Raw genomic sequence first — 27,030 nt, forward strand, 5'->3', positions numbered from 1 at the left:
AAAAGGAAACATAAAAATAGTTTTGGTGATTTTGAACAAGATAGATGTAACAGCAGGGAGGAAACAAAGGCAGTTTGGGCTCACAAGAATAGAAGTGACACAATAAGCTGCTGTACTATGTAATAAAAAAAATTACACACAAAAAAAAAACTATTCCAAGTCAGAGAAGTATACTTGTATTGGGCTGCAAAGTCTGTTCCAGGAAAGTGAAACCAATTTTAATCATAAGGAACAAACCAAGTACAATTTAGAAGAAATAGCAGTAAATTCATACGTACAAAATGCAGAAAGTTAGAGGAATTCTTATACTTCACCCTACCCATCTCGCGAACCAGACAAATCACCCTGGGTGAAGAAACCTGGGTGAGGAATTCTTAATCCTCACCCAGGACCGACTATTCAAAAACCAATTAAAACGATATATTTGTTCATCCAGCTTATGGTGAGTTATGTCAATGTGTTTTACCGATGAGTACAACGTACGTAGACCTATGGATGAGAGAAAACCTATAGGTCTATCCCTCAGCGTCTCAGCAAACCTATGCACGGTGCCATGTTTTATTTGCACAACCACAACTTCGATAATTGCTCTTCATCTTCAAGTCTCTTACAAACACCTTCACCACCTCGCTTTCGTGGCAGAGTTCCCATTCCTCATTTTCCTGGCAAATCAGAAAACAGAGAGCAAGTACGAGATTACTGGTGAACTAAACTTGCAATTAGAAAGAAAAAATCAATTTTCCCTACCAAAAATATCAGATTCTTCACACTTGGTGAAAACTTCTTTAGTTGCACAACCAGACTGATTCTCCAAAAATACAAATATACCCCAAGATGTAGTGGCCCTTATGGCCTAGCACCCAGCAACGTCACACGACAAGTTGTACTATTCTAGTATCTTTGTGTTATATTCTTAGTAGCATTACCGCATCGAATCTTATCCTAAAGGATAATGTGAATTCAATCATATTTGATCAACGTAAATTAGCTCTTACTCAAAAACTGAGAGACTAAAATCTAGGATCAGCCAATAATTAAATAATAGTAAGAAATCATAGCACGTATAGAAAGACGCCCGCTATATACCTAAAAAGATTCTAGATCATGGTTAATCAAGCAACTGCAGCTTCTAGTGCATGCTAAATAATTATATTACATACTACTAAATTTATTTATTCTATGAGTTGTGCTTCATTGAAAGTTCACAATTTTTGAGAAAGATATATGGTTTAGATTAAAACTTACCCCTCACTTAAAAAGGTATTCCCTCCGTCCGAAAAAGCTTGTCCCAAGGTTGTCCCTCAAATGGATGTATTTAGCACTAACTTGATGCTAGATACATCCATTTGAGGGACAAGCTTTTTCGAACGGAGGAAGTATTAGCAGTATGGACAATTTGTGTGTTAAAAAATTAGAGGCCAACCAACTGCGCAGCCCGGCCGAGGCCCTCGACCTGTATCCTAGCCCGCAGGCCGTAGACTAGTGAGACCATGGGAGTACAACACGTGGGCGCACGTCTTTTTCGCCGCCCTCCCCGTCGACTCCATCCCAGAAATCCGGCAGCACTGCGGCCATTGCTTGGTTGTTGGGCGTGCTGGGAGTGAACGCCACAACCTTCTAGCGCAAGTCATTGGACAACCAATTCACACTCATCTAGGATCTAGCCTCATGGGTCAGCTCATCGGCACCATTGCTCAAGGTCGCGCTCATATTCAAATTCAAGTCTGGACTTCTCTTGAATACCTAATTCAAGTCTGGACTTCTCATTGTTTAGAAATTCCACCAAAAGAATTGTAAGTCACAGTTTTCAGTTAGAAACATTAAATTGCAGCTTAATATAAGGTTTATAGACCGACTAAAAAATAAAGCATCATGCTAAAAATGTTAATGCACACGCTCCATCCTTTCCACTCAGATACTCTATTTACCATTGACCAGAACTGTATGCATAGATTTTTTTTTCTTGGCAAAGGTGCTAAAAGGTACACACAAATGTAACCTGCATGCTCTATTTTGCACTTATTAATTATGTTTCAACACAAATTACCTATCTCCACACATCCATGGTGAAGATATTCTTCTATATGTAGTAAATAATACCATTAGTTTAGACAGGGAACCTACACAAGTAGGTAGCACAATGGACCATGAGAATTGGCAGAACCTAATATGAAATAGCTAGGGAGAAAAGGGAGCATAAGGCGAAGAAGACTGTTTTATCAATAGTATGTAAAATCAATATCTACATCTATAAATGATTAAATGAGCATCATCTCCAGCATCACAAAACATGAAGTGCATGCACCTCTAATTGATGCCCCCCGGTTCATGATTTGAACATATCGAGGCCAAGAATCATGGCAAAAAAAAGAATCATGGCATGATGGCAAGCAAGCAAAAATGAACTTCTGATCATCCACCACCAAGAATTTCAGTGGTTCCACTCAAACCAGAGCTATAACAAATTTTAAAATCACAACATAAAGAGAAGGTTGCTGTTTCGGATGGCATTGAAATCAGATCAGTCAACTAAATTCAGCTAGAAACGGTATACCTATAACATTTTGTAAATCACAACATAAAGAGAAGGTTGTTGCTTTTGCATGACATGGAAAGAAGATCAGTCTATGATCAAATTCAGCTAACAACAGTATACCTAAGCTCTGAGAAAAAGGCATCACCGAACCAACAAAAATAAAGGAAGAAATTGAATTTGGATAGACAGCCAAGCACAAATGCAGATGTATATGTCGAGCCTATGAGAAACATTACATGGCATTTGAAAAATGGAAACATCTAGGTTTGCAACAAAACAACAACTTTTGTTTGACCATTCTCAAATTATGTCATAAATTAAATGATTAATATAGTATTTCTAAAATACATTTAAGATTCAGAATGAGAGAAATGCTACGGTGGTACGGTAGCTGATTCCTGATTAGGAATAAACTTATACACAGGCGAAAGCCAAATCATAAACCTAACTAGTAGAAAAAGATCTAAGTCAGATAGGATGTAAATTGACTCCTGATCTTTATACTCTTTCTGCACAATACTCGTCCCGCATATGCGCGCGCGCACATACAAAGGGACAAAAGGAAAGAGGTAAAGAGAGAAACCTGAATGTCTTAGCAGCTAGGACAAAAAGGCCATGGAAGCTCGTCCAACTGGTTGAAGAATTCGGGGCGTTGAATAGATGTTGCTGCTGCGAAGGCCATTGATCTTACGCGGGGTCAGCTTTCGCTGGTTGTAGGAAGGGGGCGGGGACAACCAACGTAGGCCGGGCCACAGCCAGCGCGACAAAGGGAGCGGAGGGTGGAGGCGGGTCGTGGCGCGGCCGCCGGCCGACGAGGCTGCCACCCGCCGGGAAGCCTCTCGAAACGCAGCTCGCCTCCACGCTGGAACCAGCCAACGAAGGCACCCCCAGCGTCGCACACATCCGAATCCACCTGCAGCTGCCGTCGGCTCGCCGCCGAAACCTACCGCCGCTCACCTCCGAACCGCACGCCTCTTATGCTCCCAATAGATCCAGAAATTGCGGTAGTGGGGGCTCGACTGGAAAGTGGTGCAGGCGTGTGCGATGCAATGGAGTCAAGTCGGCCAGCCGGCTGGCTGGGTCGTTCCACCGGGGTGAAGAATTATTTATTCTTCACCCAGGGTCTTGAATAGACTTTCTATATATATATATATATATATATATATATATATATATATATATATATATATATATATATATATATATATATATCTTTGATTTATCGCCAACTTTTGCGCTGTAACAGCTCATATGGAACTGGAGCTTTTTTAGAATAAGATTATATTCATGTATTGCTCGATATTCTGGCTAAGTGGTTGCTTGGTGCAGATGCCCAAAAATATGCCCAACTTGCCCGTATGTAATTTATTTTGTACTGGTGTTGTTTGCTTTATTTTTTGCTCCATCTAATTATCGCATAACCATGAGCAAAGAAGCAGCAATACCATGAATTATGCATGCTAACATTAGCTATACCATGCTCGCCTGTTTTTTTATACAACTACTCCCTCCGTTCTTAAATATATGATGTTTTGGTAGTTCAATTACCAAATTCATTATTTAGGGGAATAAATCTTGTTCCCTCCACGCCCAGACTTTGACATCTGGACGTTGATAGTTAATTTAATTGGTATTCTTTGTCAAAAGCTAACTTTAGTAAATCAGAAGAAAATAACATATGTTGCCATGTGTGGTGTCATGTCAAGGTGTGTATGTTAGAAAGATATGTTGACTAAAGTATCAAACAAGGGAGTGTGTTTGACTAAAGTATCAAACAAGGGAGTATAGAACACGGTAAGACTGAGCAAATTAGAGAAAGGGATGGATGAAAGTGAGAGGCAAATGCTATTGCATCCATGCATGTAAACGTGCCGAATACTGTTGTGTGGTGGATTTTGGTTTTTGGCCTGTTCCGTGCTTCACTTTCTTCCTTGTGTGAGTGATCGGACGAGCTTGCTATGGTGGGCCGAGTGCTAAACCAGGAAAGAACATGTCCACATGTCCATTTGTTCATCTTTTATATTTAAAGGGCGAAATGGATTGGTTGCTTGCTAATTAACCATCACTTGCTTAAAAACCTACTCCTGTCGCTCATCAAGCTATGGTGTTCATTTACTTTTGTGTTTATATTTTGTAATTCTTTTGTTGGATTAGTTTTATAGTGTCTTCGACAATAAATGCGTCACTACAAGTAATTGTTTTGCTAGAAAAAAAGGTGAATTTGTGCTAGACTACTTCAAGGAAGGAAAGTATTTATGGTTGAAGTATGGACACCTTCATCGAGGGCCCATTCTTAAAAGTTGGGCACATCTAAAACCCCTTTCTAATACCTTAAGAAAAAACATTATTCTATGTTTGGGAAATAATGAAAAAGGTATGAATTTACGTGTTTGGTAAAAAAATCCAATGCTAAATTTTATAAAATAATAACCACGTGCGCGGCATCTACTAAAATCATAAAAATCAGTTACTGTGTGAAGATTGAGATGCAACATTTTTACACAACTTATGTACTAGTAGTATAGTGTATGATCTTTATATCCACGCCATTTTACATAGATTTCCATGGATAGTTTCTACTAAATAACACTTCTCTGCTTATCTTCGGTATCTTAAGGCCATCTAAAACAAAAAAAAGGTGCCTATATTACTTTACAAGGGTTTCAGAGGAAACATGGTGACGTAATTTTGTTTACTTAGTGCTGAATTTAAGATCACAAGTTGAAGACTTTGTTATCTTTCCCTACTAATAAAGCAGCTAATACTTCTGGTCGTACGTCGTTAGCAATTTTGCAGAAAAGTTCTTTTGTTTTCGGGAATTCAACCCGCGGTCCCTATTTAAGTGGATCTGAGAAAACGTTTTGATTTTACAAAAAAAACCTACGTTTGTAAGAAATCAACCCGCAGTCCTTTCTTCTATCTTATCCAGACGTTCCTCTCCAGCGCGGCGGGCGGCGACAACTCCGAGTGGGCTCGCGGGAGACGGCGCTGGGCTTGGGAGATGCGGCCGCGAGGGCGCCGCATCAGTTCGCGGCAGCGAGGCGGGGATGCGGCGCTGCGCTCCCGGGATGCAGCAGCGAGGCGTCGAGGCAGCGCTGCGCTCGGGCGCGGCATCAAGCGGCAGCAGCGAGGCGGGAGGCGCACATGGAGATGAAGGAGGAGAAAATGGAGAGTCGGCCGGGGCGAGGAGTTCGCCGGCGTCGAAGCCACGGACCACGGCGCTGCAAGCTTGCAGGGGGCGGTGGCCATGGCGGGGAGGCGGCGCTGAGCTCGGGAGCCGCATGCCTCCTCTGCCGCTCCTTCTTTCTTTCTTCCCCAACTCCTCTCTTGCACGTCGTCGTCTTGCCGCCCACGCAGCAAAGAGGTCGAGGAAGAGGCGGGAGTCGGGTCAATCGATCTGTCGCACGAGGATGCGGCACTCCCTGTTCCATCTAGATCAACGGGCGCAGAGGGAGGTGGAAGAAGAGCCACGACCTCCGAGCAGGAGGCTGTCGCCTAGCACGCATCTGACTGCGGCTATTTTATCCATGAGCTGGAGGATAAGGTATTCACCTCTAAAATCACACTTCTGTTTTCCCCGTTTCCATCTGAAATATGGGTTGCCAATATACTACTCTCACTTGGATTTGCACATGAAAGTAGTATAAATATTTGCACCGAACTGTATGATTTGTTGAGCCAAGTGTTGAGTCTGATATGGCATCTTTATGCTTTCAGAGAAGTGCATCTCTAAAATTCAGAGTTTTGAACCTAAAGAGACGCATCTAGACAATGGTTGCATGAGTGGTTCCAGTGTCATATACGCCAACATGGTAAGCATGTCTCGTCTGATTCTAAGTTAGTTGTAGAAGTATTCCATGCTACTATTTGTTGACCAGAATTCGCTACCAGGTTGGAGATTTGGGATCGGATGCTGCGCCAAGAATGAGGGACCAAGGTACTGAACTAACAGCAGGGGCAGAATGATTCTTCAGGTACCAACATAGCCGTCGACTAGAGAATTAAGTTAACTGTTTGTTTTACTTGAAGCTCCAAATTGTAGTTATTTTATTCATTCACTAATTTGGTATAATCCTAATCTAGGAGGATTATCACTGTATGATATGAGATTCTGACGTTTATCAATGATAAAAATCTGACATTGAATGGTTCTTTTCGGAAGTACAGTTGTAAGATCTATGATTCTTGCTTGGACCTTTAACTGGACAGTACTAATTGGACATATAATTGATGATTTATGCACAACAAGATATTCTGTTGTCTTTTGTTCTTCAATCAGATTCATCTAGCCCTTTGTTGACTTTCTAATTGTTTCACCCTTTACCTCTGAAACTTAGAAATCGGAGAAAGGTTATTGGCATATCCCCGTCACTGACGAAGATTTGCTAGAGAGGAAGAGGACCAGAATATTTTTCTATTATTGGGGACATACATAATACATATAGATAAATTTGGACTCATTTATGACAGAGATTTCTTGCCAAAAATATTAACTCTGTCCAGCAGTGGGCACTGTCAAGGTAATAACAGGAATTTGCTGAACCTAATTGAATGAAAGCGGGATGGTATCCGATTGAGAACCTTCTCTAACTAAATGGGCTTACGAACAATCAACATCAAATAGTTCCAAATTAACAGATGTTGTTTTATGAAAATACTGATTTAAGAATTTGATGAATCTATAATTCTCTACATAATCACTTAGTGAATTTTATGAATCTATAATTTTCTACAGATTTAAGAATTTGTACATCCCCTTTTAGTCCAAATTAAGAAAAAAATGATTTCTGCTATGATAGTTTCCACAATAGTTTGGCCCTTGAGACACTTCCACTGTATGCATGTGTGTTCCTTTTTTTCCAGAGATATGCATGTCTATTGATCATTATTGGAATTGGTTCGACAAACTGTGTATATGTGACAAATTTACTAATTTTTTTTTACTCGTCTACGGCGGGCTTACGCCGGCCTGAACCATGTATTACTCAACTGTAGCGGAGACATAAAAGAGGATACAGGGGGTTGTGGGAGAGATAGAAAGAAAACACCAAAAAGAAAGCAAAAGGAAAATATTCATGAAGGTTGAGTAATATACTGATCCAACCTGATAATATGACTAATCCATACAGTGGATATGCGCCAATGCTCAAATTTGAAAAATGAAGGATTCAACTTTTTTTGAATTATTATGGGTGAAGTCGCGAGCATGCCCATCAATCGTAAAAGTATATAGTTCGGCTTAGTCGTAGGTTCCGTAGTAGTCTTGCCTTGGCTCTGCTGCCTCTGCTCTCTGCTCATTGCTGGCTGTGGCTGTCCCATCTCTCCTAGAGCTGCTGCTGCTGCTGCTGCACTTCTTCTGAAGCTCTTCTCAAACCCGTTGCTGCAGTTCTTCTCAAACTCCAACCAGTTGCTGCTTCTCTCTCTATCTCTCTCTCTCTCAATTTTTCTGTAATCATGTGAACCATTGTTGTGCGATTATATGTTTTGTGGTACCTTCTGCAAAGTGCTAGCACCTACATGTTATCCAAAATTTTCTTCTAAATGTCATGAGGCATGAGCTACAAATTTTCTCAAGAATGATAAGGCATGCATGCAATTTTAATAATACTCTTTTGGCTCTCATTTATCTGTTGCCATAGAGAATTGTACAATATAGAAGAGTCAATCAAACATAGCTCTTTGAATATCGGACAAAATATTGGTTTCGTGATTTATTTATAAGAAGATTCTTCTATGTATTTAGTTACATGATTTTAATTTGATCGTCTTGTTTCAACTTTTTTTTGCCGACTATGATATTTCCTTAGGTTCACCTTGACCTTCACTGCCCGTGTAAGAGCTTAAGTAAATTGATGTTGTATCATCAGAATCTGTAGCCTTGCACAGTTTTTCTTGCATGCACTGAAATCCCTCTTTGTCACAGGATGAATCAGAAACTGAAGATGATGATCCCATGGACACAGAAGAAGCTTCCTCTGTCCTCATCGCTGCACTGCAGTCTTTCAGCCAAGCTCTGGTGTATGACGACGAAGAAAAAGATACCGTGAGTCCGTGACAGAGGTAGATGTCTTCTTGCGTCCTACCCTAGATGACAGGGGCTCTCTCATCAGCAAAATAGCTACTCTGGATACGCAGATGATGATCGCAAGAGACTGTACCTTATGGATAAGTAAATGACTCTGAGGTCTACATGTTAAGTATAGAAAGAAAAACCTGACGACGACAAGTGTACTGTCGGGAGCTTTGCTGCCACTTCTTTGCCAGCCGGAGTGGCCTGTTTTTAGTGATGATCATGGTGTACATGCGTGTATATGTTGTGTTCTGATAGACTGTACTACAAGATTTTCTTGGAATTGGTACTTCTGTTTTTGTATGCTATGAAGAGCGTATGTGTATGCTGGTTCCGTGTACTCTGTTTATACGTCTGGTTGGCAGGAGATTAAGCAATGGGCGAGGTTTCGTATCTTCTCAGGGGTTGCTATACATCTTGCCGTGCACACTCTGCTTCTTTGGGTCCAAGGTATTTTCTTTCTTTCTTTCTTTCTTTCATGAAGAGGTTAAGTCGGAGGAGAGGACCCGGATCCCGGACGGCGCGCTGCTTTGGTCCCAGTCCACTCGCCATGTTTGGGTACCCAGCTCGGCCCTGCGCAGGTATTCACCCACCTCTCCACTGCCCCTGCAAGGACCTCCTTGATCTTGTACCTATCCAAATCAAAATCCTAGCAAATACACTTCAGAGCAAGATACTGTTGTAGACCTCCTTCCAATCCGTGATGACCCCTAACCAATACATGTGCAACCATTGTCCGTTGCTAATTTAATACACTTCAGAGCAAGGTATCAGAAATAGTACGTGCATGTTGCACAGAGATGTTATTTCACATGCATGAATTCTAATTTAAGCTTAAAGTTAGGCATGTCTAATCGCACACACCACAGAATTTCCTTACTGTTCACTACATCTTTTATCTTCAATTTGGGTAGAGTCTAAGTGATAACTCTTTAGTCTGATTTATCTTCAAAAGTTTGCTAGAGGCTGACCTTCTCAGTTTTCTTCAATATTTTTTTGGAGTGCAACAATATGAATTGGTTTTCCCATCAAGGCTGTATTTTCTTTTCTTTGATAGATTCTATAGTCATGTACTTCCGTTTCATGTTTCCATGTTTGCCATTATATGTGCCTTTCTTGCTGAGCTCTATTTGGATGAACTTTTGTTGATGTGTGATGTGGCTACATGGGCATGAATGGACATTTTGGACAGACCTCGTTTGAGATGTCCTTTTATGCTTGACTCAGGCACTCAGCTCCGTGTGGTCTTATGAGACAGAATCTCTGTTAAAAAGTATTTGTAATTACTAGCAACATTCCATAATTTGTATTGGGTCGTCCCGGTGTCGCAACCTAGGAAGGACAAACAGGGCCGGTCATCCCCACAGATAAAAACATTGTCAAGCCTTACTTTTTGCAAGTTGCCTTGTTCTGTTTCTTTTAGAGGAAAGATAGCAATTTGAGTCATTACAGTTCTGTTGCACGAACACTGCTAGACCGCGGTGTGTCAAGATCATAATTGCTACACTCAATGGTTACGTTGACCTTATTTCTGAAGTTTGCAAAAATTCTATTACAAAAATATTGCATAATGGCATGTGGAGCAATTTATACTTAATATTTTGCCTGATGCAACGTACGGGCATTTGTACTAGTTTTACCTATGCCCGAAATCGACAGCGGGCGGAGGTGTACAGCTTAACGCAAATGCCACATCTATTTGTTTAGCTTGATCCTTCTTTTGTCTCGTGTGGTTATCAACACACCTAAAAAATAATCTTATGTCGCTCTTGCTATCTTCCATGACATGAAAACCATGACACATCTTCTATTAATAGCCGCTAGCTATACTATAATGTGCTTAAAGTCGGTGAATCGGCATCTCGCATGCGTGTCAATGTCAGTATAGTAGTGTGAATGCAAGTAGATCAATACGTAAGGCTGGCCATAGTGGAGGTATCTTAGCTAGTATCATGCACTTGAAAATAGCAAACACACTGATGTGACAAAGAATTATAGAAAAGAAAGAGGATTAGAGTAACGTAGGTAGATACTGTATCATATTAAATGCTATGCTACTTTGTGTTATACATGCCAATAAATAAGATAATCTATAATACTACTCTATGATACTATGCACTATAAAGGTAGCATCATATACTAGTATCATACATATGATACTAATATGATACATATGATACTAATATATGATACTCCCCACTATGAGTAGCCTAACAAGACAAACTATCTTGGCGCGCACACACACGCTAGTCAGCTAGTGACGTGTTAGTGGACAATAGAATGTGACACTCGGTAATATATGCGCGTGATAATTGAAATTTAATTGACACTTTCTTAAAAGCTCGGCTCTAAATGACTCTACCTCGGAACTTGAACAAATCTAACACTGTTTGAGCAAACGTAAGAGCATGGTTAATAGCTCAGCTGGCTGCTGGCTTTAAACCATCTCCACGTCACCTATAAAGCCTTCACGCACAATAGACAGGCTTTTAGGCTGGCTGTAAGACTGGCCCTAATAATTACTTAGACATTTAATACTGCGTGTGTATATCACCTGTTGTGATCCAATATAAACAACAACTTTGTGGCCATTTCAATCAGCCTCCTAGTGTCAAGTAGGAGTATACTAGATGATCAACTCATACCACATCTAAATTAGAAGTATCAGATGAACATGCAGCCATGACAGAGGAAAGGACAATGCAGCCTAAAAGAGCAGAGTTGAGATAAGTAGGGGCACTAGTGTAGCTACAAGCATCAGATATATAGAGCATGTCATATATGGAGCCATATATGATACAGATTCAGCCTAAAAGAGCATGGCATATATGGAGCCATATATGATAGAAATTCAGCCTAAAAAAGCATGGCATATATGGAGCCATATATGAAACAAAGCACAGCAGCTTCACATCATACAGATTACAGAGCATGTCACATATGGAGCCATATATGATACAAATTCAGGGTTAAAAAAATGTCATATATGGAGCATATATGATACAAAGCACAGCAGCTCCACACCGTACAGAGAAAAGACGCCTCAAAAGCATCTGATTTTTCAGAGTTGAGATAAGTAGGGACACGAGTGTAGCTACAAGCATCAGATTCTGATTAACTATGTTAACCTAGATGCATACCATGCTTGCGGATCGGAGTCGTCAATATTCTCAGTCGTGTAGCCAAGCAGATGTAGCAGGCGGCGCCCAGCAACAGCCTTGACCCGAAGTACCTGCTACACTCGTTGCTGCAGCCTCGTGAGTAAACATGTCCGGTGCAGAGGAGGCCGCCAGCGGGATGAGGCCGTCGTAGGACGGGCTGCGGCGCCGGCGGGATGAGACGAGGCGTCACCGGTGAGACGGGTTGAGGCGCCAGCTGGACAAGATGTGGCGTCGACGCCCACCTGCTTGCTTGATTTGACGCCGCCGGTGGTTCTAGGGTTGGGGATGGGCTGATTTATGGGTGATTTGGAGGCTTTGAGGCTTCGATTTGTGGCGTGCAGGAAGCGATTTGGGGCTAGGCATGGGAAGAATTGGCGCGCAGGGAGAGGAAGAAGCGCGGGAGGCGCACCGGATCGGAATCGCCAGCTCTGGCGCCCGCCTCAGGCTGCAAGCGGGCGGCTGTTCTTTGGTTTTGGCGTTGTAGCCGGGCGATTGACGGAGCGCCCGCTCCCTTCTCTTTCCTCCCTTCTCTTCCCTCCAGGTAGGATTTTTCTGACGTGGAGTGGCTTGCAGTCGGCTGACTAGGCTCTATTGTATTTGCTCTAAGCCTCACCGTTGTTAAACTTTGTATGTCTTTCGAATGTGGCACTAATGTTTTTGAGAAAAAGAGTTTCCCCCCGCTTTGTATTCCAAAGCAACCATCCGATACAGCCAATAATAGGTGCTAAGACGGAAACAACACAAGCACACCTAAAACAAAGAAAGAAAAAAAAGAAAAGAAACAAATGCCGGTAACGGAGGATCGGCAAAAACGATGAAGCCTCACGGCCACTGCGTCCACTTGAGATCGCCCACCAAGCTCCGAGACTTCGAAGCGCCGGTACCAATCAACACCTCCAAAAAGGGATACGACGATGGCGACGCTGCTGCTAAGGGTTTCCCCCGGTACACGGCGAGGAGAGAGGAAGGGTAGCCCTGACGCCCTCCAGGAAGGTCCGATGGCACCCTCAGGCGCCACCGCGTCGGTGTCGGCCAAGCCAACATAGATTTCTCCCGATCCCATCCTCCACCTCGGGCACTCCGTAACACGCCACCAAACCGACCACCACCCTGCACCAACACGGACACGAAGCTTCCCGCGCTGTCTCACCACGGCACCGCGAAGATGGACTGCACAACGAAAAAGAGGACCCGGGACTAGGGCAGCAACACCGTCAGCATACGGGAGGGCCCCACCTCCACCGTCCATGACGGTAGCCGGCCGGACGCCAAAGCAGGAGCCTACCGGGCCCGTGGCCCCACAGGCCCGGCCGGGCCCTCAAAGGCCTGGACAGCTCTCGCCTCCGTGCAGCAGCTGGCACACCGTCGACGCCGCTGCCCCAGTCCAAGCCGCTCCCCACCCTCCCCATACAGAGAGCGTCGTGGTCGCGCCGGAGCCGACCCGCAAGGACCTAGATGGGGACCTACGGGCCCAGATCTGGGCCGGGGATGCGCCACCGGCCATCCAGCACCACCGGAGCGCCCTGCCGCCAAGAGGCGGCACCACCGCGGCGAGCGCCGCCGGCCTCCGCCACCAGGACATCGGGCCACCACCAGCCGAGCACCACCGCCGCCTCCCCCCACCCCGGGAAGGAGGAGAGCGCGCGGGTAAGGGACGACCCGCCGTCGTCGACACCACCCGGCCGGACCCGGGGACGACCGTTGGCGACGGCGGGGGGAAAGACGGACGAGAGGGAGGTGAGCGCGCGCCGCCCCGGCCGCCTCCCGGGGAGACGACGGAGGCGGTGGGACAGGGAGGAGGGGATGAGGGGCGGGGAGGGGATGGGGGAGGGGAGACCTGCACCGGGCGGCTGGCGGCGGTGGGAAGGAGCCGGGCGGCCGGCGGCGGCGGCGGTGGGAAACCCTAGCGGGGGAGCGGGAGGGAGCGGGGGTATTTCGCAAATGCTGCTCAGTAGCAACGAAAAGAAGAATTTATTCTTTTACTGGCGATAGAAAAAAGGTGGTCAAATGAGAAGACATATGTACAATGCTCTGTAGAACTGCCTGTCTGTATTGTAGTGCCTACCAGGGCGACGTGAGGGCGATCTAGCTATGTGATGGGCAGTATTTGGCAAATGGCTCTGTTGGTGGCCTCTGTTGAGTAACGTGATTGTATTAGAAAACATAGGTTAGATTAAGAAATATTCTGGCTTGCTTTGTACTCCAAGTAGATCATGTACTTATATATATATATGCCCACGAGGCTCAAGCAATACATAAAACTATTCCACCAAATCCCTCTCTCCCTTCTAGCATGGTATCTATCGTAAGTCGATCCTAAACCCTAGCCGCCGCCGCTTCCGCACCCGCACGCCGCCTTCGGGGCGGTCGGCCTCCATGGCCGCCGCCGGGGGCCGCGCCGCCCGTACCTAGGGTTCGTCCGCCGGCCGTGTTGGTCGTCTGCTCTAGAGAGTCTTTTTCCCCGATCCTTTGATCCGGGTTTTCTCTCTCTCGCTGGTCGCTTTGATCGGCGTCTCTTTTTTTATTTTCCGGTCTATGTGATCCGGTTTGCGTCACCCATCGCCGTCGTCGATCTCGTGCGCCTCTACTCCAATACCGGCGCGATCGGCCGGCTTCTTCACCGACCCGACGGCCTCGCGCGTTGTCCGCGTGTCTGCCCGACGGTCGCCCCGACCCGGCGGCCTCGCGCGGCGTCCTTGCGTCGGCCCGCCGGTCGCCCCGACCCGACGGCCTCGCGTCATCCGGCGGCTCTACACCGCCGCCCTTCGTGCGATGGCCCGCCCGTCGATCTACGCCGGCCGTCACCGCCCTGCTCCGACCGGGACACCTGCATCACCCTGACCCAGCGGCCTTGTGCCATGTGGCGGCCAATCATAGCCGCCCTGCCGCCCGCTGCCGCCGGCTTCATCTTGGACTCCGCCGCCACCGCGCCTCCACCGAGCGGCGTCCCCGACCTCGCGCGCGATCGGATTCATCACCCGCGCGCCGTCGCGATCCGCCTCATCTATGCCGTGCGACCGACCTGGCCCGTCGGTTGCGCGCGCCTCCGCAGGCCCCGTGAAGACCGTCCCGAGTTCAGCGCGCCCCTCTACCGATCGAGCAATGGGCTGCCGCTGCGTCGCCCCGTCGGGCCGCAGCGCCGCTGCCCCGTGGTTCTTCTCCCAGTTGCACCGACTCGCGTCACCGTTGCGTCGCCCCTTCGGGCCATAGTACCGCGGCCCGCGGTCCACCGCCGCCCAGAGGCCGTCCGCTCCAGGTCGTCCCCGTGGCGGCACCGACCCTCGCGCCGCCACTGCGTCGCCCCGTCGGGCCGTAGCGAGTGTGGCACGCGGTCCACGCCGCCGTCTAGAGGTCGTCCCCGCGTTTGCACCGACCCGCGCACCTCCGCCGCGCCGCCCCTTCGGGCTGTCGCGCCGCGGCCCGCGGTCCCTGCCGCCGCCCCGAGGTCTTCCCGCCGTCATCCCGATCTGCCCGCCGCCGTTGTGTCGCCCCTTCGGGCCGTAGTGTGGCGGCCCACGGTCCACTTCTTCGTCCACGCGCATTGACTTCCTGTGGTATGCGTCGCGCCACCTCCCTTGGCGCGGGAACGCCACCGTCCGCGCCGGTCTTCGTCATGCTGTCGGGTTCTTCGCCTACTTCGAGCACCGCTGCCGCGCACCTAACCTAGCCGCCGCCGCCGCCGTCAGGCCGCCGCTCTTCTTTGGCCGCCGCCGCCCGTCCACCTCCTTCGTCTTCGTCCAGCACCGGCCCGTCGCCAGCATCGCCGTCATCTACCCCGACCACTTCGTCTACTCCGACAACTGCAGGCGACATCGGCTCCGCGCTGATTGATGCCGCAACCGTCGTCGAGTCCTTCTCTGCTAGCCTCTCCGACTCCTCCGACATGGCGTACAACTTGTGTAGGTCCTCGTCTATGCATGCCCGATGCTGGCAACACCGATGCGTGCCTTCGTCCACGACGTTTCCCCGGGCCTGGCAAGCCTGGTGTGGCGCTTCGTCAACTTTGTCTTCGTCCGTCGACGCATGCCCGGTGCTGGCAACACCGGTGCGTGCCTTTCTCTACGATGTGTCCCCGGGCTTGGCAAACCCGCCGCGACGCGTCGTCAACAACGTCTTCTTCCCGGCGCACCACTACTTCGACACCACTGCGCCCATGCTAACTCGGCGCCCTCTTGCGCCCGCAGCTCCATGGCGACATCCTTGACACCGGCTCCCCGACTCGACATCGACCACGACATTCCTCGCGCGGCTACCTCGACCACGGCTACACCACCCTCGGCTCTCGGCTACCTGACAAACGGCACAAAGGGCTACCGCCTGCTTGAGCAACCTCGTTGGTTTCCACTCCAGCCACGACTCCGCGATGCGTCGACCGTTACGACTGTGGGGGGGGGGGGGGGGGGGGGGGTGTCCGTCGGCTTGCCTTTGGATTCTTCTCCAATCTCACCGCCTGCGTCGCTACCCCGTTGTGACTGCGGGGGGATGTTGAGTAACGTGACTGCGGGGGGATGTCGCTATTCCAAGTAGATCATGTACTCCTATATATATGCCCACGAGGCTCAAGCAATACATAAAACTATTCCACCAAATCCCTCTCTCCCTTCTATCAGCCTCCACTCCACTGCTGCTTCTCTTGTACTCCTACTTGCGTGAGTGCAGCACTTATCTGAGGGAGGTAACGAGCAGATGATGATCAACTGTACGTACACATGTGTTGCGGCCATGGGGTGCAGAGCGTCAACGTACCATATGCGGTAGCATGCGTGCGCTCTGCGTCTCTGATCGAATGGGCAGTCTTGCTTGGGTTCCTGTTCACCACTAACGAGCAGAGAAAAATCCTTGCAGCGTGCTTTTTTTTTGCGAGAAAACTTCTCATCCATTCATCAAGTGTCAAAGTAGTACAAAGAACACTAAAAGTAAAATTTACATCCAGGTCCGTAGACCACCTAGCGATGACTACAAGCACTGGAGCGAGCCGAAGGCGCGCCGCCGTCATCCCCCCTCCCTCGTCGGAGTCGGGCAAATATTGTTGCAGCGTGTTAATATTTAGTATGAGAAACATACATGTGTTTTTTTCCTATCAAATGCAAACACATGAGGATTCAGTCAGCAGCGTACACACAAATGGATGATGGATAGATGACAGGCTGCTTCAGTCGATCGATTCTCCGTTAGTATGAACTATGATCTATGGACTTTGGATGTGTGCGTTCACCACTCGAGTTTACCTGAAGAAGACAAAGGTGATTAAACTGGGGTCAAGTGACATTTTCAGACTTGGCTCGGCGTGTGTTCACCAAAATAAAAGGAGAGTTGACTAATCCTGCGTGCATGTGGACGGAGCTGTACCAATGGCGGCTTCCACATCCACATGGCTTACGCCTGAAATTCAAGGAAAAAATAAAGATGCCTAAATGGGCAAGGCCGCATAGCTTTTTGTAGTACTATAGGTAAAGAAACATCACCGTTTTCAGAATTTCAGCAAAGAATTTGCCGTCTTCCAAAACTGTAACCCAACCTGATCCGTTTGCTTAATGACAGCATCTCCGGCGCTAAACTTTGTAAAATCGTTGCCATATACCTTGGTGGTTGAAAAGAAAAGTGTTTTCGCTATCAAAACAAAATTTGCAGGGTCAGCGTCACAGGGTAAGAAAATATCTCCAGAAGCAAGAAATAGGTCAACTGATTGGACAATGCTCTACAGAACTGTCTCCATAGTAGTAGGGGTCTGGTGTGGTCTCCACTGCTTCCAGTACAACAATGTGAAATGTAATTGTGCTTGTTTTTACTACTACATGTAGTCTCGGATACTGACACATCTCCAACATACTCCTTGGATTTGTTATCATGGCCATGAGAGGTCATGGGGTCGAGTAAGTGTAAAAGGGATACAAGTTACACATGCTAACACAAGACTACACATGGATGCCGACGGAGTACATTCACTGCAATTGTCTTCATGCACCTTCCGTTGCTGCAAAACCTCAATTATTGGTACACAAATGTGTGTATGCAGCCAACAACAGGCAGGCTAGCATCCAAATGGCCACCACCGGACCACACTAAGATAGCTATAAGCTAGCTCACAAACTGAATCAATTCGATTGAGCGAGGTCCTTATTTTGCGGATTGGAAGCTAGCTAGCGCTGTAGATGGATATTGCATTGGCTTTTGTGTTAGATGCCTGCATGTGTGTATCTATCGGCCCTGCCCCTGTCAGGATTTCTTGACAGAGAACTTCAGGATATCTCTCCGGCCATATCTGTGCTATCCAGCAGCTAGCGAGCTTCCACAAAAAACAGATCCAGTTTTTCCTGCATCCTTCTGGGCCAATATATATATACCACCATCAGATATTTTTCATGCATGTGGTAGAAAACCACCCATTGCGCATTTTCCTATTGGCAAAGTGAACACGCCAATATATATATACCACCCATACTAAAATGCACAGAAAAGAGAACATCCTATTATTTTGGTGACTAGCTAGTGGGGAGTAGTTTATTTTTTCAAATTGTTTCGACACATATGTCACGTGGGGAGTAGTTCAGAACCTATCATGTACTCCTGCACAGGCCCGGCACTCCTAAATCAAAAAACCTGGCCGTAATAGTCAAAAAATTCTCCAGGGAAATAAAATAGGTATCAGTCATGCTTCAAAAATCCGAGCCCAAAATTCATGTCGAAAACTGAAGCACAACTCATGTAAGAAAAATTAAAATGTAACTACGAATAAAAGCCAATTCAGATTGGGCTGTAAATTCGGCCCATTAAAATGGTCAATGATAAAATTCTTTTTTTTGTTTCGCGAGTGATATACTATATGTCACAAAATGTCTACTGTGGAAACCCATTTTGAAATACAAATCCAACATTGTATCTTTTTGTGGCATATATCTCATATTTTGTTAGTAAATATATGCTCGGGATTTAATCCAAAATATAAGGAGGACTCCTCGGCAAGAGCATGGTCGTCGATGAGGTCGTTTGGAAGTAGAGCCCGCCAGCGGCTGATCTCTGTTGCTCGTGTGTGACCAGAGGCCGAAACGATTGGTAATCTAACCCTTTCCGGGTTCAAGTGTCTGCCATTTGATTGGTAATCTAACCTCTGGTACGTGTCGACAGGGACCTCCATGCTGTCCCGCCGCGGCAACACAGCCCCTGACGACATCGAGGTGAACAATGTCAAGGCCTCGTGGTCGTGCTTCCCGGGGGTCTACTTCCACGGCATTACGCCAACATCGGGCGGTGGCGGTGGCGATGGCGACGGCCTAGGGTTTTGACTATTCATGGCGGAGGAACAGGAGTAGGGGAGAGAGGAGTGGGCGCGGATGGGAACCTCCCGCGGGCGTGACATTTATAAAGACTAACCACTGGTAGCTGAGAGGTTGTTGTGTGTGGGCCCGAGGTGGACACCGAGCAGAAGCGCGACGCAGCCATCTGCTATCCATGACGACGCAAACCCAATGTAAATTTTGGACGGATTTGCATCCCCACGAAACGAACACAAACACCGAAATGTGTCGCTGCGTTGGATTTTTGTTTCTTTCCAAACGGAGCCAAATGGCGCGAGTGGACGAAATGCGTCCCCGCGTTGGATTTTCCCTTAGGGCATTTTCAAGGCCGTGTTGTAAACCAAACACACTAAACGGACGCATCCGCGTACACGAATATGGAGCCCACCATCCAACTTGTACACCAAATAAAAGCAGAATGACATTTTCATTAATATAGTCATTTGTTGACATAGCAAAGTTGCCCTAGTGTAAATCTTCGCCGGCCATGAGCATGTCTATGTTCCAAGTCTTGCTCTTCGCCGGACGTGGGCATCGGCTCGGGCGGGTGCGAACGACGCACAATTGCCAACGTCGACAAAATTTCGCTCCGCCACTGCCTGCACCGCCTCTGGTCTGCCTCCGCCTGGAACTAGAGTAGCCATCGCCTGTCTCAGGCAGCGCGGGCACCTTACACTGACTCATTGAAAGCCCACTGTTAGTCAACAAAGGTTGGGTCCTCCGCGACCATGGCCGCGATGGTCTGCTCGTTGGCCAGCTCGCCGGCGATCTGCTCCTCAGCAAGCTGGTGATGTGCTAGGAGATCGAGGCTATATCGATGAACTTCCTACAGCATCGGGAACGCCGACACTGGTGGTGGCGCCTACTCCTGCTCCACCTCCGCCATGACGGCATTAAAATTCGCCTGCATCATATGATGAAGCAGGCGACTAGCACATGCAGCTCATCATCGGACGCCCGCTTCATCGTTGGAGTCCTTCAAGCTCTCCTCGGGCAAGCTATGAGGCAGTATTGCCTCTATTCGGCGCATGCGCTCGGCATCCCACTCGTGGACAATCTCGGCGATCTCGTGCCAACGCTGTGGCGAGAGGCTCTGTCGCCACCCTTTGTGGGTGCCGGCCATTGAGTAGGAGGAGGAGGAGGCAGAGGAGGAGAGGTAACCGGGTGCGCCGGCGGTCGTACTACCGGAGATGTGGCTCGGAGGTGGTGTGGGTTGTTCCATAGATGCCCTTTTATATAAAGTGGGCAACACCGGGAAGGCCATGCGGCGGTTTGAATGCCGGCATCTAGACTGGGTTTCTAGGCCCTCACACCTTTTCAGTGTGGGCAGGCGGACGGACGGGCATCCAACTTCAATATAGTAGGAATCCGCCCTGTCGTGCCGTCCGATCTTGTTGCTTCCTCTTCTTTGGATAAAAAGCCTTTGAGAAAAAGGGTCTTCCCCTGCTTTATATTATAAAGCAAACCATCAAGTATCCGACGAAACAATGTCAAGTACAATAAGTCATAGAATCATGCTGGGGGCACAGCAAGACAAGCCCCAAATAAAGCTAAAAGGAGAAACTAATCCGGCTCAGGAGGATGAGGTGGTGGCGGTGGCGGAGGAGCAAAAGACGCTGCCGAGGCACGATGACCCGCCATGATGTTGTCGATGACGCCTCGGTCCTCCGCTTGCTAAGCGGTCTCCAGAGCTGTAAGAAGCCACACATTTTGTAGATCACATCAGTCACTCGAAACAGAATCACTCGTTCGATGACTAGTTTATTGCGGGTACACCAAAGGGACCAGGCAAGGGTACCTAGCGCGACCCAAATAGGGGCGCGCCTAGACCGGGGAGCCTAAAGACCTCCCCGAACAAATCTGGGAGGTTGTCATGGCACCACGTGCCCCAATCACCTCCATAAGAACTGAGCTGCCGGGCACCGGAAGAAGATGTGTTTGCAATCTTTCGGTATCAGGCAAATGGGGCAGAGACCATCCCCAGGTCCATTACGCTTACGAACCTCAGTGCCTGAGGGAAGGCGACCTCTAACCCATTGCCATAAAAAGCCTTTTGTTGCAACGCCTTTGTGAAGATGCCTTTTCTTACCGATAGAAGAAACCATCCCTGAACTTCTGTAAGAATATCATGATATGACGGAAAACGATGGATATGTAGCTCCATATCCGTCACTGTAAGCTTGTTGGCCTGGCCCGCAGCAGAGAAAACAGCGAGCGAGAGCTCCATCTACATCGATGAGATTTATTCAACGGACGTCTCACGCGCACACCAAAAACAGTTACAGGTTTGACTGCTACTACACTTGGTGCTTGCGTCACCCGCGCCTACGCACGCAGCTCTGCTTCCTTCTCCCGCCTGTGGGTGCACAGCAGCACGCTAAAAAGTACTACCTCCGTCCTGGTTTATAAATCTCATTTGTATTCTGCACCAAATTTTGATCTTAAATTTAACTAACGAAATATTAATGTATGTCTTAAAAAATAATATAATTTGAAACTATGTTCAAATACGATCCAACGATATAATTTTTTATGACATGCATTAATATTTTGTTAGTTAAATCTCTAGTCAAAATTTGATACAATATACAAAAAGGACTTATAAATCAGTACGGAGGTAGTATCCACTAATTTTAAATCAAACCTACAAAATCAAAGCAAACTTAAAAGTAAAATAAATAAATAAACGTAGATATCAATAATAATAAACTAAAGTTGACGTTTCTACTGCAAACTCTTGATTTCCAAATAAGGAAACAGATAAACTAAAAGGTTTACATTTAGGAGGCCCACCTCCCTAGTACTTCCAAATGTTATAGTTGACATGCTAGCTAGCGGTCCTTGTTGGATGGTCCAAGGCCAGCAAAGGATCTGCAGTGGTGATTCCTCACCTAGTCGATGGGGTTTTATCTGCCATTTAATATGAGAAACTAGAGTGTAAATGTTGTGCAATCGTTTACTACATTTTGGGGGTAGCGATTTCTATCTATTAACTACATTTCTTGTAGATGCGTTTTCCACACCATGTTTTGGAAAGGCTTTAAATTCACTTAGTGCATTTGTGGGGCAAATTTGGAATCACATACTTCATATGTCACTCGTGTTTGTATTACAGAGCTACACATGTTGCTCTAGTTCGACTGTGTCGGTGGTTATTGCCATCAAGAGCTAGCCATCTATCAAGCCTATCTACGGTATTGCTCTATCTACGAGGTTCACCATTATAAAACAATTCCACTCTAACCAACCATCTATTTTTAACCTATTAGTCAGCAGTAAACTAACTAAAGGTGATTGCACAAATTGAAACGAAATGAATGCATTTACAAATGCAGAATTGGTATAGATTGAAAGTGCAAATATGAAAAAAAAAGATTAAATGGGGTTTAATAAAATGTAAAGGTATAAAGTTCAAATTTGCACAATACATTACAAATATAGCACTTGCATTTGAAACAAGTATCTGATGTCGAATGCAACTATAAATAAATCAATTGAAAATTTGCCAAATACAAGCCAACTAACAATGATAAAAATTCCAGTAGACTAGTCGGAAGCAAATCCGTTAGAAAAAAGGCGAGATCAAAAGCTTAAGCTAGGTGGATATTGACAGGCCTAACCAGTAATAATTAAGTTAATTTCAAGTTTCTACTACAAATATTTGTTTTCACACAAAGAAACAAACAAAAATGGGTTCAATGGACCAACGCCAGCACATAATTTGCACGGATTATACCTCATCTAATTGATCCCCTTTTTTGCCCTAGCCAGTGAAAGGATTATTACTATGTAACACAGGCTTGAAAAGTGAAAACAAATATCAAGAGCTCATGCCTAGCTAGGCTATCTACAATGCCATTGCCTCCAACGGCAGCCAAGTCAGTTCAAAGTTCCTGCGACACATACTCGTCCGATGCATTTTCTGTAAACATTGTCCTTTGGAGCTAATTAACCACATGTACTTAGGAAGCATAGCAACCACTGTCCGCGAACATAGAACTTAATAACAATTGGTGCAACCAAAAAATATAGCATTCCTCATTTTCAAAGTGGACCAACGGAAGGCACTTGCAATTATATTCAGATGACTATTTTTGTTATTAGTAGTACTCGTAGCAAGTTTTATTGTATCACTGGTTTTAGATATTTTGGTAGTACTCGTAGCAAGTGTTATTGTGGTGAAGAGCAGCAATGACTAGGTACATACCCCCCCCCCCCCCCCCATCCCAAAATAGGTGTCTCAACTTTGTACTAAATTTAATACAAAGTTAAAACAGTTATTAGTTAGCATCAAGTTGAAATACTTATTTTTGGGACCGAGGGAGTATGGCACTTGTCCCCAATCATGCATGACGTTTCTGTACCGCTCATGCCCTAAGAATTATACGCTGGATCGTGTTTTAACCAATACTGTAGATCCATATACACGCTGCTGTCACCGCATTGAATGCACTGTCGTTGATATTTCTCCACCGGTGCATGCACCCTCTCCAACCAGTAGCATCTGGACGTACTGCATCACACGTGGATCTGCAGCCACACACCCTCTGCAACCAATAGCATCTGTACGTACTACATTTCATTTGGACAAAATGTAAGTACACGTATTTTACTAGTGCATCACACCTAGCCAGCTTCCTATATATAGCATATTTCCCATACTCCCATAGGCCTATTTGTAGCCACGCCACGCACGCACTTGTTCTTCTACCTCCATATCGTATCCTGCCTAGTTGACGCCATGAAGCTAGCTGCTGCCTGCAACTCGGTATCTTCTTCTTCTTCTTCTTCTTCTTCTTCGGTTGCATGTTGAACGACACCCATTGAAATTGGCATGCCCACCGATTTCTACCTACCTCGTGAGCTAGATGGCGGTGACGGCGAAGCCGGCGAGGGGCGGGAAGAGGACAAGGGCGAGCAGTGGCGCAGCAGGGGCGACAGCGACAACGGCGGTACTTACGGAGAAGAAGGACTCAGAGAAGGAGAGGAGGCAGCGCATGAATGGGCTTTGCGATAAGCTCGCGTCCCTCATCCCCAAAGAACACAACCCCCACGCAGTAAGAACTAATTAGGAACATACTTATCTTCTCAGGTTATTTTCCTCTCCAATTTTCCATGTTTATATAGTGATCTCATCCCAGTCCATACAAAGAATGAGTTAATATATGCTGAATATTTAAGTGGCAAATGTTAACTTGTTGGGCATTGATTTTCACCTTAGGTACTATATACAGTATATAGATCCAGTTACCCTCATAAGTGAAAATAAAGAAATGTAATGGCCCTTAGTATAGCCCTTTTCATTAATTGAATATTGTATCAACCGGCCAGAGAAATTGAGTTCTACGGACATTAAGTTTTCTTGGAGTGTTGGCGTAGCCACGCTATGGTTGTATAGTCATGTGACTAGGCATGAATTTAGCAAGTCGAATACCACCGCTAAAATGAAATATGCATCATCACAAGAATATGTTCCAGATAAACGCTGCTAAAGTGTACATGTTCCAACTAAGTTATGATAGTTTCTATTCCAGTTAAAGTTGTCTAAATTTTTTACCGTTTGTGAAGCTTGACATCACAAGAATTGGATCCTGATACAGCCATTGCTGGTTTCCACAACCCATTTCAATTTTCGGCCATATTATGAAAATATAGCCCAATGTTCTCAGAAAATATCTAAGCTAGTGTCACTTTGGAAATACGAAGTCTTTGAGTTTGCAGCTTGCAAGAATTATTATGTTCATCTTGCATTCTTGCAAAACTCCTCCTGCTCTAAATTTACCTATTCACAAATAAGAGAATGCATATAATATTGGTTTATTATCCGTATTCATGAGACGGGAAGGCTTATGTGTCTGTTCATGCAAACCATTCTTAGCTAAATATGTAGCAGAAACTGCTATTGAAACCATGCATGGAGGTGAACTACTTTTCAAGCTCATGACATATTAACGCACGGTGGAGAACAACTGCAAAGTACAAACAAATTGTGGATTAAAGCAAACCAACAACTGGTTTACATGTGATGATTCCCGTAATATAATTTTTAAATCTAAAATGTTTTTTATGTGTAATCATTTGCAGTACCATAGATACACCAGAAAAAATATGACTCTTCCATTATCTAGGAAAGGAAGGGCTATCTGGGCTAAGGAAATCATGCTATCAAATAAAAAAATTGCTGCCATAATCTTTTCAGATTGTTGTATCTTAAATATGTATGTAGGATACGATGACCCAGCTAGGCAGCCTGGATGTGGCAGCATCATACATCAAGATGCTCAAGGAGAGGGTTGATGAGCTTCAACATAAGAAGACCTCTGCGCAGGCCATGGCTACCTTACAAGGAGTTAGTGGCATCTCGATCCCCTCTACCACGAGTAGCGGTGCTGGGTCACCGGAAAGGGAAAAATATTTGGAAGCATCGGCACCGGTAGTGCAGGTGCGGCGAACTGATGATTCAAGCATGGAGGTGAGGATGATATGCAGCACAGAGAAGCCGATCAAGCTCCATGAGGTGATCACCATCCTGGAGGAAGAAGGGGCCGACATTATCAACGCCAATCACTCCGTTGTTGGCCACAAAATATTTTACACTATACACTTCCGGGTACGTACATATGTAGGTGTAGCATTTTGCATTTGCGACTAGTAAATACATCAACTTTGCAACATGTAAGGCGCGCATGAGTCCTAGGAATCAAAATTTAACCAATAATTATTTAGAAAAATAGAATATAGTTTATGTGGCACGAAAATTATATCATTAGATTCATACTTAAAACCATTAATTTCTGAATGAAATGATTTTTTGTGTCAGAAGATTTTTTTTTTCCTTTCTGAATGTTTAGCCCTATAAAAGTAAGTTTTCATAGTTATTTGAGGGATACCTTTTGTTTCTAGTGTAACACTAATCTGAATTATTGACATTATAGATAGAAGTAAAAGGCACAAATCCGATTCCTTTTAAAAACTGAGGGTGGTGAATGTACACATACGTGAGAATATGGAACCATTGATTCCTTTCTAATCATTTACTTAGGCTTTAGAACCATAGCAAGACACAAAAAAAGGGGGAAAGCTAGCGGAACTGTTTGAAAACAACCTCAGATGTAGACTTGTGTCATACAATCTTAGTAGGTTTCTTTCTTTATCGTCCCTCTCTACTGGCTATAATTTATGTAATTTAACTAGATGTAGCTGGAAGACTGTTTTTGTCTTGTGTGATGGAGAATTAGTTTTCATTTAAATATCAAATAAAAACTTATCTATTTTTCATCTAATTATGTGAATTAATTCCATAAATTCCTCTCGGTATTGTGCAGGCCTTCAGCAACAGAATTGGCATAGATGATTCAAGAATTTCTGGACGACTAGGTGCATTGGTTTGATAGTAACTCGATTTGTACACACACAATAATATACCACAGAACTGTATAAAATAAACACCCCACAGATGGTACATGATCTTAATTTATTAATTCGCTACGAAGATGGAAATATCTTAATTAGCTAGCAAGTGTCTTCACCATGAATGAAAAAGGTATGTTAATCAATCTTCAATCTATAATCAGCTACCATAATTCATAGAAACAAGTTTTATTAGCTTGTTACACATGTTAAGAGATTAATGTTTAAATGTATTGTATGTTATCTCTTCCTCCTAGATTCGGTGGTGTATAAGTCAAATTTGCCTGTTTGAAACCTATTGTTTCTAGGTCTGGAGATAAAGTAGTGATTTTAGACATGAATGAACTTTGTGAGAGCATTATCCATCGAAACAACAATCTTGCCTATCTATTTAAAAAGTGAACTACAGCCTACAGATTTAGTAATGTGCCAGGAAAAATTTGTGCAAGAAGTCGTGGATACAATTATTCATAGTGGGTTCTATGGGATGAGTGATGGTCACAATAAAGTATACAAATGGCTTACAGACAATCCCAACTAACTACAATTTGTATGTCA

The 27,030-nt window shown here is 45.5% G+C and overlaps 1 protein-coding gene and 1 long non-coding RNA gene across 2 annotated transcripts; both read left to right on the forward strand.

Moving 5' to 3' along the window:
- Window positions 1–5,433: 5,433 nt before the first annotated feature.
- Window positions 5,434–8,940, forward strand: LOC125542219 (uncharacterized). The gene is made up of 4 exons (XR_007297812.2): window positions 5,434–6,080; window positions 6,254–6,348; window positions 6,428–6,510; window positions 8,460–8,940. It is a non-coding gene; the product is annotated as an uncharacterized LOC125542219 (long non-coding RNA).
- A 14,753-nt stretch (window positions 8,941–23,693) lies between these two features.
- LOC125542220 (transcription factor bHLH162) lies at window positions 23,694–26,715 on the forward strand. The gene is made up of 4 exons (XM_048705172.2): window positions 23,694–23,830; window positions 23,931–24,119; window positions 25,289–25,672; window positions 26,388–26,715. The coding sequence occupies exons 1-4, from the start codon at window positions 23,804–23,806 to the stop codon at window positions 26,451–26,453; spliced, it is 666 nt and encodes a 221-aa protein (XP_048561129.1). The 5' UTR covers window positions 23,694–23,803; the 3' UTR covers window positions 26,454–26,715.
- The last annotated feature ends 315 nt before the right edge of the window (window positions 26,716–27,030 follow it).

The sequence above is a fragment of the Triticum urartu genome, chromosome 3A (genome assembly GCF_056163025.1).
Source record: "Triticum urartu cultivar PI428250 chromosome 3A, HENAU_Tu73, whole genome shotgun sequence".
NCBI lineage: Eukaryota > Viridiplantae > Streptophyta > Magnoliopsida > Poales > Poaceae > Triticum > Triticum urartu.